The 13549-nt window shown below is 33.3% G+C and overlaps 1 protein-coding gene across 11 annotated transcripts; it reads right to left on the bottom strand.

Annotated features, from left to right (window-relative positions):
• Window positions 1–1161: 1161 nt before the first annotated feature.
• On the bottom strand, window positions 1162–12869 carry LOC122068035. Of its 11 annotated transcripts, none has more exons than XM_042631863.1 (12): window positions 12754–12855; window positions 7086–7324; window positions 6856–6974; window positions 6625–6708; window positions 5624–5705; window positions 3883–4017; window positions 3700–3785; window positions 3572–3603; window positions 3317–3386; window positions 1613–1735; window positions 1476–1523; window positions 1162–1374 (listed from the first exon to the last, which is right to left on the bottom strand). In XM_042631863.1, exons 6-12 carry the CDS (start codon window positions 3927–3929, stop codon window positions 1370–1372), a joined length of 411 nt encoding a protein of 136 aa, XP_042487797.1. In that variant the 5' UTR covers window positions 3930–4017; window positions 5624–5705; window positions 6625–6708; window positions 6856–6974; window positions 7086–7324; window positions 12754–12855; the 3' UTR covers window positions 1162–1369. The 11 variants fall into 11 exon arrangements, with proteins under 11 accessions (XP_042487797.1, XP_042487794.1, XP_042487792.1 ...); XM_042631860.1 differs by having other exon boundaries at window positions 3883–4045; window positions 5665–5705; XM_042631858.1 differs by having other exon boundaries at window positions 5665–5705.
• Window positions 12870–13549: the final 680 nt, after the last annotated feature.

Here is a 13549-nt window from a genome sequence, read left to right as displayed (position 1 = left end):
TCAGTATCCTGTCTAGGATAGTCCACCTTGTGTTAAATTAATCCAGTTTGAGTTCCGAAGAGTTCTTTACCATCAACCAAACTGGTCTCTAATTGAATCTATTATTGTTCTTAGTGCTCCAATACCATCATCCCACTCACTAACACATTCCACTTAGAGGAAGCACTAGACTATTCTAAGCCTAAAACAATTGCTAAACTCATATATTTAAGTATTGCTTAAAGAATTCAAAATCCCTTCACTAATTTTCAATCAATAGAAATCAATAGATGCACCTAAAGGACTTAAGATTGTTCCACACATCCCATACTTGCTTTTTCTTAGTCAAAAGGAAACCATGACCAAGTGCCCTACCACCCACTACAAGAAAAAAGGGTTTTTGGGACAGAAATTATCTGTCCCAAATACTAAAAATGTGTCGCTAATACCTATTAGGGACAATATAAATTTCCGTCCCAAAACTGTCGTTACAACGGCCGTCGCATAATTTAAGAGACTTAAGTGGTTAATTGCGACAGATTTTGAGGCGGAAACTAACCGTTGCAAATAGAAACTAAAGCGATGGAAAAATCTGTCGCAAATATTGTGTTGGCCAGATAACTTAGCGACAGTATATTTCTGTCTCGATAACTAAAGGATTATTTGCCACCCTTACTTACCGTCGTAAACTATTAAAAAACTATGTCATTGGGGACAACAAATTTTTGTCTTATAGAGATAGATAACTGCCGTCTCAAATAAGAAATGTGTTTATCATTTGAGACAGATTTTTACTGTCTTTAATAGTTTCATCCTTATAGAGACAGATAACTGTTGTCTCAAATAAGAAAGGTGTTTATCATTTGAGACAGATTTTTACTGTCCTTAATAGTTTCCTCCTTATAGAGACAGATTACTTCCGTCTCAATTAGTAAAAGCTTTTTTACATACTTTATCATTTGGGACAAAATTTTTCTGTCTTAAATAATGTCTCCACCTTATAAAGACATATAATTTCCGTTACAAATAAGAAAAGCTTTATGCTTTTAGAGACGGAAAAAATCCGTCTCTAAAGATCATGTAGGAAAAAAAAAATTTCATTTTCCCGGCATGAATAATATACTTCGATCTTGTTCTTACACATTACTAGGTTACACATTACTAGATCTAACTAGACAACAGTTAATAATTATATCATCCAAAAGCATTAACATGAAAGAAATCCATACAAAGACTTAATATTTACATAATCATCAAATAAAACTAATATTTCAGAGAAATTATTCTAAACATACAATCCAAGTGGTTGTCTATGCCCAATCCATCATCAAAGCTCCCCTTAGCAGCAACCTCTTCCCTCCAAACTTTATTATTGGTTCGTTGTTCTTATCTACGCTGCAAATTGGAACATTTCCACAAATAATTAGCTAATATTTTTGTCATGGTTGTTTCTAGTGAAGGATGAATAGAATGCTGTTTGCAGACCATCAAATCACCTGATGTGTAATTTGGTTTGAAACTAGAACTATAAACTCCATTATGGACTGCAACAAAGATAAAAATTATGTTAGTATTTAAAATAAGTATTCTTGAACCAGTACAACAGGATGAACTGGCAGGGCTGAGATACTACCGTAATAAAATTCAATCTGGGCTGATCCTCGGTGTTCCACAGAAAAGGACTTGGAAGGGCTGAGACTTTGAACCTTCCAACTGGGGATGCGAGAGAAAAAAGTAAAGTCTCTCTTGCTGGGTCCTGAAATGGCTATTCGATAATTACGCACACCAAGATATTTATAATCATTGGGAATGCATATGCACAACAATGACAGAGAAGCTATATTTCTTGTCTTAAAAGAGCTCCACAGTTAAAGTCAAACCAAAATTTAATTCAATGAAGGATGTACGGATATTCCTTCTAACGACTAGTTCCTATTAATGTTCAGTTCAAAACTTCAAATGCATCTTACCCAGATTTTCTTTGAAATCAGAATCTCACTCATATTCACCCAACAACCTCTTATATACTGGTAAACAGAAAAACAATTTAAAAAAAATAATAATAGTAATTTATGATAAAGAGGAATGCATGCGTGAAATATTAACTGCAACTAACACCCACTTAATACCATCTAATTTGATAATAATGTTGTTTGTAGATAGTAAAATGTTTGGAGTAACCTAAAAATGGGGTTGATTTGATTATACAAGTGGAAGGTGTAAGAGTACACAAGGAATTAATTGTTCAAGTACATTACCATTTTAAAGATTTTTTATATAAAATTTGTAGCTTCAGTTTTGGAACAAGCCCATTTTGGTATAGTCTAGTCATATTCACATTTAAATACTTCCTAAGTTTGGGTGTTTTGGAAATTATAATATGAGAAAAGTGGATGGCTATCAAGGAGAGAGAGAGAGAGAGAGAGAGAGAGTGTTTTTTAGTTGTAAGGAGAGGCAGAAGACAGACAACACATACATATATGTTTTGGTGGATACTGTGTAATTAATTCTGTCCTCATTGATGTCAAATCGTGCTGAGGTAGAAGCTCACACCATAGGTGTAAGAAGGAATGAAACGTTTGGGACTGAAAGCCAACTGTGAGACCCAAACAACTTTTACATCTTAATCTAAAGAATTATGAGTTGAGGGGGAAAACAGAAGTTAGCATTTCAATTCAATTCTCTGTTTTTTTTCCCTCTTTAAGGAATGGAAGTAGTTCTTCCTAAGGAAACTTCCAATCAAGGAAGGGTGAATTACTTGAAGGGAAGTTAGCTGCAGCAGCACGGGGGTCGAAATTGTTGAATAATGAGGGAAGCTGTATTTCAATAATCTGCACCAATAGCCACCAACATGAACCTTATAAAACTAGTCACAGTGACTAGAATAAAATCAAACAGGATGGTATTTTAACTGAAATTCAAAAATAGACCGTCAATATCATTTAGGAAATTTCAGAGAAATATATAGGTGTATACATGAAGACACAAATAATTTCTAGACTTTCAATAAGGTGATAAATCAGTAATTGCACCTTTACTGTCTCAAAGGCCATAACTCAAAACTGTCTTATGACTTGTTACTTTGCTAGTAGAAAGTTACTCCTTTGTGGGCAGAGAAATCAGAGATTTCCACCAGAAAATACCATCCGAAAATGATGGATGAAGATTCTTTAAAACAATTTCATACTAAAATAGAGAACAATGTTTGCTTAAATTTCAATTTCTCCAAAATATTTAAAATAATCATTGGAAATCAACCAAAAAATAAAATAAAAATGGAGAACATAATGAGTCAACAACAAAAATAATCCCTAATTATGTCCGAATGGCTAATTACCTCCAGAAGATTCAAGCCCATGATGACAGCCAGGACAAAGGCAGCCACAGGTAGCCCAATGAGAATGCAACTGAATCCCCAACAATCTACCAAAAGCATTAGTTTGGTTGAAGGGTTTAATTAGCCTGACTAAAGATGGAAATGATAGTTTTCTCTGAGAAACTCAGTAAGCAGGAAAAACACAGGGGAAACTAGGAGTCTAAGACTACAGAAAGAATATGAAAAGCGGTCAAATTTGTTAATGAGAGTTGTTACCTCAGCTCGGCTTTTCCCAGAGCCAAAAGCTCCTGGATGATTTCCAACAATACCTCAAATCAGCATGGACCATGAAAAAAGAAATGAAAACACACTGCAATCAGATTTCAGGGTCAAATAATGCTTACCGATGTAACCAAGGGTAAGTGGTAATACACTTAATGTACAAGAGGACAGGCTGGTGACAAGCCCTGCCCCAAAGATAACCACTAAACTGGGAAAATGAATAAACAACAAACAGTCAGAGCACTATGTATTGATCATTTGATCTTCCAATATTAAATGCAAATATAACTAACACAAAATTTAACCTGGTAACACTGATCGAGTGCTGACAGCTGGTCCTGAACAGCTTCATTAGCCTGCTGTCCAGATGAATACAAGAAGCCTCCAAGCCAATCTCCAAGGCCTGCAGCAGCCGAAGTTGGGAAAAATGCTGCTCCTTCCTGCCTTGAAGGAAAATAATTCCAGTTCCTGAGGTTATATACACAAAGTAAAGCTTGCATATAACTGACATAATAATATGATCTGTCAAATATCAATTACCTATCCTGTTAGGAGAAGTGAAACATGAAATTTTAGACATGAAGAAAAGGAGACAAGTAGTTTTCAGTAAAATTAATTTGGTCATAGCAAGTTAGAAAGTAAATTTTCTCAGTAATCAAATTCGATAAAATATATGGAAAGTAGCTTGAACCACAATTCATAGCAACTACAAGACAAAAGCTTATGAATCTGAATGAAAGTTACCTTCATCAGAAACAAAGCTAACATACAAATGCTTGGTTTGGATTTTTGGTATTATTTGATCAATTGAAACAACTTACTTTTCTGACTTTCAGAAAACTCACGTTGTGAAACTATCACAAAGTTCAATGCTAAGTGAAAGTACTAAGGAACCCAAAATCCACAAATGCATTAATCAGAGTTATGGCTGCACAAAGGGCCATCGTGGAAAGGAAGGGGGAGTGAATGTAGAAACCTGGAAGTAGAGGTTATTAGAAGTTAAGACATGGCACAGATCATGTTTGTGGTCGATCACAATATTTGCTGATCCGACATTTCATTTTATAAGATTAAAAACTCAACATCAACTAATGATCAAGTCAACTAAGCCTTATCCCAACTACTTGTGTCAGCTACCCAAATCCTCTATCTCTGTTCCAATTAAATTCTACAAGTAATACAGACAGTATTGGTCACATTGGGGTCTGGTAAGAGAGAGAGGAGGAGGAGGAGGAGGAGGAGGATCTCACCATCCCTACCTCCCTGATTAAGAACATATTAGGAACATCTATGCTAACACATAAATTAAGAACATATTAGGAGACTATCTACAAGAGTCGTCAATAAACAAGTCAAAATTCTCTCTATACTACAGTAAAGACCAAGTTTTGGAATCAAAAGGAAATAACCACTGAACGCCTTTACAAAGCCATTTGAATAACTGAGTTTTCATTTCTAGAAACATAATTGAATGCTTCATATTCATATAACTAGAGTTACAGAGTGTTTCTTCAGAAGCCACTATTGAGCTTTCAAGACTTGAAATTAAGCTCATCATTTAATCTACAATGGCAGAGGAAATGAAGGGAAGCAAAAAAAGAAATTACAAACAAATTAACATTTCCAAATATTAGATGAGAGATGTGAGTTATTCTAGTGGTTATATCTTCTTTTTGCCTGTTACCCTGCTCTTTAAGGTTTGTTTTCCTGGATCTAATAGAACTTTCTCCAAAAAAAAAAAAAAAAAAAAGAGTACTTATCTCAAAATCGGAAATTTCATTGAGCTCATAAAATTAGCAAGAAAAGATATCTCCCCCACCGATTAAAACCCCACTTTCAAAAACCTAGGCCACATAACCCTTCACTGTACAGTGCCATTAAGTCATTCACTAGTTGATCAAATAGACACATTTCAAGCACGCTCACCCCTAATCCGACGAGCAAGCTAGATATCTAAAGGTAGAAGAAAGGTAGAAGAAGAAAACAAAGGATGAGAATAAATAATAATTATTTATTACTTATGCTAACAGAGCATCAAAATGGAACCTGCAACGGCGGAAAAGAGAATCAAAAGGGTAGCCGATTACCGAAGGTGGAAAATTGCAACGGCGGATGAATCACAAAGAACCTGCAACGGCGGAAGTCAAACAAAGCTAGTTAATTTCCCTTGATCATTTAATGATACTGATGACCATGAGCATGGGATTCTTCCTTCACCATTGCAAGAAAATTCAGTTGTTCAATAGAGAGTCTATTTACCCATATTTACACATGGCTAACAAGCAACACCTCCTCCAACTCAACCTATCCAACTAAATAGAGTTAGCCACATGGATTCTCATTTGCACCTATTTCAAATAGGGGAAAAAAAGCACATCATATGAGATAGTGGGAATCTATTTTACAGAGTAAGGGGTGGAAGCCTCAATTATCATCTATGATTAAAAAACTGAAAATTCAATCATCATCAAATCTGGCCTAAATATCCCTAAAAACAGGGAAAAATAAAATAGACTGCAGCACATATCCTCTACTTAATTCCTAATACATACACTCCTAATCCTGTCCCAGTCATTGATCTGTAAATTCTAAGTTTTTTATGTTATTATATGATGCAAACTGTTCCATGATCAACCATCATAATCATAAATTTTTAAACCATTCAATCTCTGGAACTGCAGCACAAATAATGGATCAATTTAATTTCTAATTCAAGCTCTAATATGTTACTCACCGTTGTATTATATGAATTAGTTCTGGATATGGGTATTGAATTCATTCTGAAATTTGGGAAAGCATTAAACGGCCACTTCCGTGGATTCCTCTCATAAACCACGCTGCTCATAGGTGTAAAGAAAGATTTAAAAAAAAAAAAGAAGCAAGAATACTCATCCAAACATAATAAGAAACACTACATTGATCATGGTAAGAGACAGGAACTCCACCATTTCCGTGGATTCCTCTCTTATGCTGATTTAATAGTAAGAAATAGATCAAAATACAAGAAAAATCGTAATAAAGAGAAGTGAGAGAGGAAAATAGCGTACCTGACTTAGGGTTTCAGCTTTTGGGAAGAAAGATGATCAAGTTTCTTCTGTTCTTGACAACGGTTGCTCTCACTTCATGGGAAACTAGGGAATGAAGGCGGAAAGGTTGCATTGTTAGATCTTTGATTTTGAAAAAGCTCGGTTGAAATATGACTGGATTTAATGATAATGAAAAGATCGAAATACAAGAAAAATCATAATAAAGAGAAGTGAGAGAGGAAAATAGCGTACCTGAGTTTGGGTTTCAGCTTTTGGAAAAGAAGATGATCGAGTTTCTTGGAGATTTACAACGGTCGCTCTCACTTCGTGGGAAACCAGTGAGTGAAGGCGCAAAGGTTGCACTGTTAGGTCTTCGATTTTGAAAAAGCTCAGTTGAAATATGACTGGATTTAATGATAAGGAATAGATCGAAATACAAGAAAAATCATAATAAAGAGAAGTAGGAGAGGAAAATAGCGTACCTAACTTTGGGTTTCAGTTTTGGGAAGGAAGACGATCGAATTTCTTAGAGATTTACAACGGTTGCTCACTTCGTGGGAAACCAGTGAGTGAAGGTGTGAAATTATTGCACTGTTAGGTTTTCGATTTTGGAAAACCTCGGTTGAAATATGACAAGCAGGTATGCGAGCATCGGCTTTGATTTTGGAAAAGCAGTATGCGAGCAGCGGCGTTGATTTTCCCCTTCATATAATTCCAGAGTCTGGTCAAAATATGGAAAAGCGCGGTTGGCTAAGTATTTTGAAATATGTGAGCAGTAGCAGCGATGGAGAATAAACCGTCCCAATTCATAATACTTGAGACAGAATATAATCCGTCCCTAAACATGGGACGGTTACAATCTGTCTCAATTGCTACATACGTAGGGACAACATCATTTATGTCTTTATACTTCGATTTAGAGACGGAAAACTATCTGTCATAATAGATATAAAATTCAATTCATAGCAAAATATGTGAGCAGTAGCGATGGAGTATAAACTGTCCCAATTCGTAATACTTTAGATAGAAAATAATCCGTCCCTAAACATGGGATGGTTAAAATCTGTCTCAATTGCTACATAACTAGGGACAAAATTATTTCTGTCTTTAATTGTCCATTTAGAGATGGAAAAACTGTCTGTCTTAATAGATATAAAATTCAATCACCGTTGGGACGGAAATGTCTGTCTCAAAAATTGAGACGGTAAGTTTTTTGTCCCAATTGTTAGATATATAGGGACAGCACAATAGCAATGGAAATAATCCGTCTCCAATATTGCGACGGTATAATCTTTGTCTCAAATAATCAAAATTTAGCGACGAATTTATATATGTCTCGAATGATTAATTTATGAGACAGAAAATATGTCTGTCTCTAAAAAAGTGTCGCAAATACCCCTTTTTCTTGTAGTGACCATAACCAATAACTTTGTTGAGCCAAACGCAAAAACATTACTAAACACTAAAAAGAATTCCAATTGCAAGTATTTTATTATAAGATGAAGTAGATGATATTACCAAATAATAATTTATAAAAAGTGTTGTGCCATGTATTCAAGTAGCAATTCCGAGCCTTTGCTACAACACCCAAGAAGACAGACAACATTTTGATGATGAACATTGCTTATAAGCTTCACTTCGCTAATGAAATCTGTTAGATCTATTTAGGGTTTCACATCAGACCCTAATTGATTCTCATACAGACAATTAGAATACGATATCAAATTAAAGCATGAATAAATTTATCAGATTATAGATGATTGATTTGTACCTTTCACCTAGTATGTTGAAGATGACCAACGTTGTTATTCAACTTTTTTCCCTCTCTTGGTTATAGATCTTCTACAGTTCCTTAGGCCACCTTGGTTCTCTCACTTTAGTGGTAAAATGGGGAAGAGTGAATAATGGCTATAGGGACCCAAAACCTAGTATTTATAATACTGTCTTGCTCCCAAAACCTTAAACTACTATGGATTGGGCCAGCATATCCTTAAACTTGAGAATGAACCAAACTGGTTCATGCAACTCCACTCTCCCTTATTTAATCAACCCGAATAATTAATTAAGCCCATAAATCCAACAATCTCCCACTTGAGCTATATTAATTATAAGGATATCTTTTAAATTGGTGTGGCTAAAGAATCTCATTACATTAAGCACTCTTACTGTGATTAAGTTGAAAAACCACCCATATTGAACAACAACAGAAGATACACCTCATTATAAGGCATACAATTTTCTGTTATTACAAACATAAGTAAATTTCTCAACACGAATCTATGTGAGATATTAATATGAAAATATCGACATATCTTTAAATAACAGTGTTGTCATTCTATGTAGGCCCTTAACTATGATATTAACTTTTACTATGGCAAATCTCCTTTAATCTGGGGTTAATATCTAACTGTGATTTTTTGCTTATAAACTGTGACAAATATTACCTTTTAAACTGTGACAACTGCCCTTTAAACTATAGTAAAAATATTACCTTTAAATTGTGACAAATATTACCTTTTAAACTGTGAAAAAATATTACCTTTAACTGAGGTAATTATTGCCTATAAACCATGATCAAATGAAGTCATAAAGGAATCAACAAAGAAATTGATGATAAAATAACTTTACATAAAATAAATGCTAAAAGCAAATGAATAACATAATTATATAATCTATCCAACTGTGCCCTAAAACATATGGGTTAAAGTTTCAAAACATAAACAAGTAATGAATAAGAAACAAAGCTTCCACTAACCAAGGATTTCAAAACTCAATAATATTCATATTAGAAACATGATCTTTGCATACTCCTACTAGAAAAGTCTTTATAAGAAGCATGTCAACATCCTGTCAGTGACTCAGAGTTGTAACTAAAACTGTATCCCTATCATTTAGGATAGGGATTCACTGGTCCTCTTATTTCTGGTATTAACTGTGAAAAATACATAAATTTTAAAAAATTCAATTACCTTTGGGCAAAAGAATTCCTAAGTCAATTTCATTTTTTAACATGTGATGACATCACATTTGGAAAAATGTCATCTTTACTATCAAGAAATACACAATTAAATTGAATGTCCACAAACTTTGATGACATCACATTTGAGAAATGCCACCTTTACTGTGGAGAAAGACACAATAGAATTGAATGTATCACTTTGGTGGATTTCACTCAATCTTATTATGTGTTCCCCATTAAAGATATATCTATGTATAAGAACATACATTTAAATGTGTTACTAGGATATAAAACCATACATGAGTCACAACCATAACTACATTCCTATCCTTTGGGCTAAGAATGCACTGACCCTTTTGCAAATCCACATTTACCGTGATAAGAGCAATAACTTTCACAGTCCCCTCACCTTTGGGCTTATAAACCTTATAGGTTACCGTTATTTTCTTTAACTTTGGTGACATCACTTTTGGGCAAATGTCACATATTTTACTACCCTTGGAAAAACTATAAAATAATAAAATATGCCACTTTGGTGGATTCCACCTCACCCTTTCATTGTTCCCTATAAATGCATTATACAACCAATCATGTGTAGAAGCTTATACCCAGTTTAATTTCAATATATTTATTCATCATAGGGTGTTTCAAATATGACATGCAAGCACAACATGTCATTAATTTTATGCTTACGTCATTCATTAATGATTTTTCAATATCATGGTAATGATAAACTAGTGCAGAAACATGTATAAACAGAAATACAATTATGAAACCGCTATAGAACAAAGATAAAACACTATAGCTATTCCAAAATAGTTATGTAACACAAAATATAGGTCTTATTTTTCTTGTATTAAAATCAACCTAGTATATTGAACATCCACCCATTGATTGAACCATAAATAACATTTCAGAGTACATAATTTCATTCTCTCACTGATTCGACCAGTCAAATATTTATCCACAATATCCCAAGTACATGATAAAATGATATCATGATGACCAACGTAATTTTATTATCCACAAGACCTTGAGACTCTTAAATAGAATTTATTCAAATCTGAAAAACCTCATTAGATATTATGTGAAGACTGACCATTACTAAATTAGACAATTTCAAGTGATAAAATTCTTTACAATCTCATGGTGATCAATAACACAGTCAAATTTCAAAACATTAATCAATTGCTTCTTGGTTCTATAACTAAATACAAATATAATATAATTTTTTTTTATATATAAACATGACATAGAAAAAATTAGATAATTAAATGTGGCCCGAAACAATGAATCCAATGCAAAAGACTAATTTCAATTTGACTTTAAAACGGCCATTGAAATGACATTTGCAGTTTAAATTAAAAATAAAATACCATCAGAATCCAAACAAGTTCTTAAGTTATTATTCAAATAAAAGTTAAATAACCAAGCCCTTATCTTACAAGACCCAAACAAACAGGCCCTTAAGTCACATTTTATTGAAGAATTAAACAAACAGATCTTAAGGTATATATATAGATATATATTTTTTTAAAATAAGTATAGAAATCTTTTACTTTATCCACTAACAATTTTCCTAAAGAAAAATTCACTAGACCCAAACTATAATCAAAGATTTAGTTCTCGGGTATTGGATATGACGATTTGGATCGGTTCAATCCAGTTCAACTTAAAGTCACACCTTCCTCATGTGAACTTATAAGCCAAGTAACTTAAGACCTTTTAAAATCCATGACCTTTTAAAAGCAAGTCCAAAATAACTTAAGATCTTTTAAATTCATGACCTTTTAAATGCAAGCCCAAAATAACTTAAGACTTTTAAAACCCATGACCTTTTAAACTGAGGGCAGAAGTGCTTTTCAACATTGGGGTTTTTTTTTTTTTTTTTTTTTTTGTTTACTAGATCATGACTATGGACTAAGCCCACAACTCTTTACATAATAGAGATGTTAAGTTTGAGTCCGTTATTTCTAGTTTAAGTTCTAATTCAGATCTGGCCCATTAGATCTAATTAAAAGAAATCTAATAAGTTCATTTAGGCTCCATTTGGTTGCAATGAGAATTTAAAGGGAAAGAAAGGGAAATTTTTATACTTTAGAAAGAAATGTTTATAATCATTATCTCACGTGATTGTATAAATTAATGAATTTTTTAACCATATTTAGTAATGATATATTTTACATAAAATTTTTATTTTACATATTATAGCAAAGGGTTTTGAATGCAAAGTGAAGTGAAATTTTATAACCTAATATGAAATGATTTGAAGTTAATGTTAAAGTCACATGGTAATGATTACATATATTTCTTTTTTAAGTATGAAAATTTCATTTCCCTTCCCCTTAATTCCTCTTACAGCCAAACATAGCCTAAGAAATTTACTTAGACCCCATTAAGTTTTACTTTAAAAGAAATCATAGGTCCAGCCCAACAAAAAATCATACATGAACCCAAACTTTATCTAAGAATTAAAGGTTATGAAAATAAAGCTTTGTTATAATAATATCAAAACCCTAAACATTAACGTTCTCTTCTTCTTTTTCTTTTCCTCTTCATCCTGCCGTCATTCTTGCACTCAGTTTGCAGGATTTTTTTTTTAAAACAAAAAACCAAAAACTGAATCCACATTGTGGATTCAAAAACCAGATTGCAAAAAGATTAGTTTTTGAAACAAAAACCTGCAAAATGTGGATTGCAATTCCACCTTTTTTTTTTTTTTTTTTTTTTTTGATTTACTTAGACCAGATGCCAGCCACAAGCAATACTTACCTTTTCAAAAGGTAACGTTTGCAAAAGCCGATGTGGATTTCGAAACCACAATCCTAAATCACTTAAAAGGTGGTTTTTAAAGAAGAACAAAAACAAAACTGATTCCATTCCTCTATATATATATATATATATTTATATTATCATCTTGGCAAACATTATGGTATGAGAAAAATAAATCAAGTTTTAAGGTAATTTCAATGAAAGATTTCCACAAACCCACTGGTTCACGAAATCATAAATCAAGATATTCATGCTCTACCAATTGATTATAGCTTTGTATAGGTTGACTCTGATACAATTTGTTAGATCTATTTAGGGTTTTACATTAAACCCTAATTGATTCTTATATAGACAACTATAATATGATATCAAATTAAAACATGAATAAACGGATCAGATTATAGAAGATCGATTTGCACCTTTCACCTAGTATGTTGAAGATGACCAACACCGTTCTTCAACTTTTTCCTCTCTCTTAGTTATGGATCTTCTACAACCCCTTAGACCTCATTGGTTCTCTCACTTTAGTGATAAAGTGAGAAAGAGTGAATAATGGCTGCAGGGACCCAAAGACTAGTATTTATAATATTGTCCTGCACCCAAAATCCTAAATCACTATGGGTTGGGTCAGCATATCTCTAAACTTGAGAGTAGATCGAACCGGTTCATACAACTCGACTCTCCCCCATTTAATCAATTCGAATAATTAATTAAGCCCATAAATTCAACAAATCCACCTTTACTGTAACACTCTGATTTCATAATCCCCACTCTTAGAGATGAAATTTTATGAAGAAGAATATTTGGTGGAAAGAAATAATAAATTAATGGAGTATGTGAGAGAAAATGAATTAATAATTTAAATAAAGGTTTTGAAGGGGGTTGGGGAGTGCCCATAATAGCAAAAAGGGTCCCACATAAGGTGAGTAAAATTTGGGCAGAAGTTAGACAGCAAAAGAGAGACTGGGCATAACTAGTTGGAGAGGTTCTATCCAACCGGCTTGCCAATTTGGCTAGCAGAATGCAGGAAAATCTGCTTTTTTGTGTGGGACCCACATCCCTAAACACTTGAGCCTCGTACTCCCCTAACATGTAGAGTCCATAATACTGACTAAATCCACCTAATGGGTCAGTATATGGTGGAGTCTATCAAGAGGAATTAAATTTTAAATAGTTTATGTATTGAAAGTAGTTTTCAGAAATTATTTTTAGAAC

Source organism: Macadamia integrifolia, unplaced genomic scaffold (genome assembly GCF_013358625.1).
Source record: "Macadamia integrifolia cultivar HAES 741 unplaced genomic scaffold, SCU_Mint_v3 scaffold3358, whole genome shotgun sequence".
In the NCBI taxonomy this organism is placed as follows: Eukaryota; Viridiplantae; Streptophyta; class Magnoliopsida; order Proteales; family Proteaceae; genus Macadamia; species Macadamia integrifolia.
This window is presented reverse-complemented; position numbering and strand designations above follow the sequence as displayed.

What these genes read in the sequence shown, in the direction of transcription:
- LOC122068035 (XM_042631868.1), bottom strand. Translation starts at nt 3,929, where the DNA reads ATGAAGCTGTTCAGGACCAGCTGTCAGCACTCGATCAGTGTTACCAG. An exon ending in CACTCGATCAGTGTTACCAG is followed by an intron (nt 3,786 to 3,882) that starts GTTAAATTTTGT and finishes TCATTTTCCCAG; the next exon opens with TTTAGTGGTTATCTTTGGGG. An exon ending in ACTTACCCTTGGTTACATCG is followed by an intron (nt 3,604 to 3,699) that starts GTAAGCATTATT and finishes GAAATCATCCAG; the next exon opens with GAGCTTTTGGCTCTGGGAAA.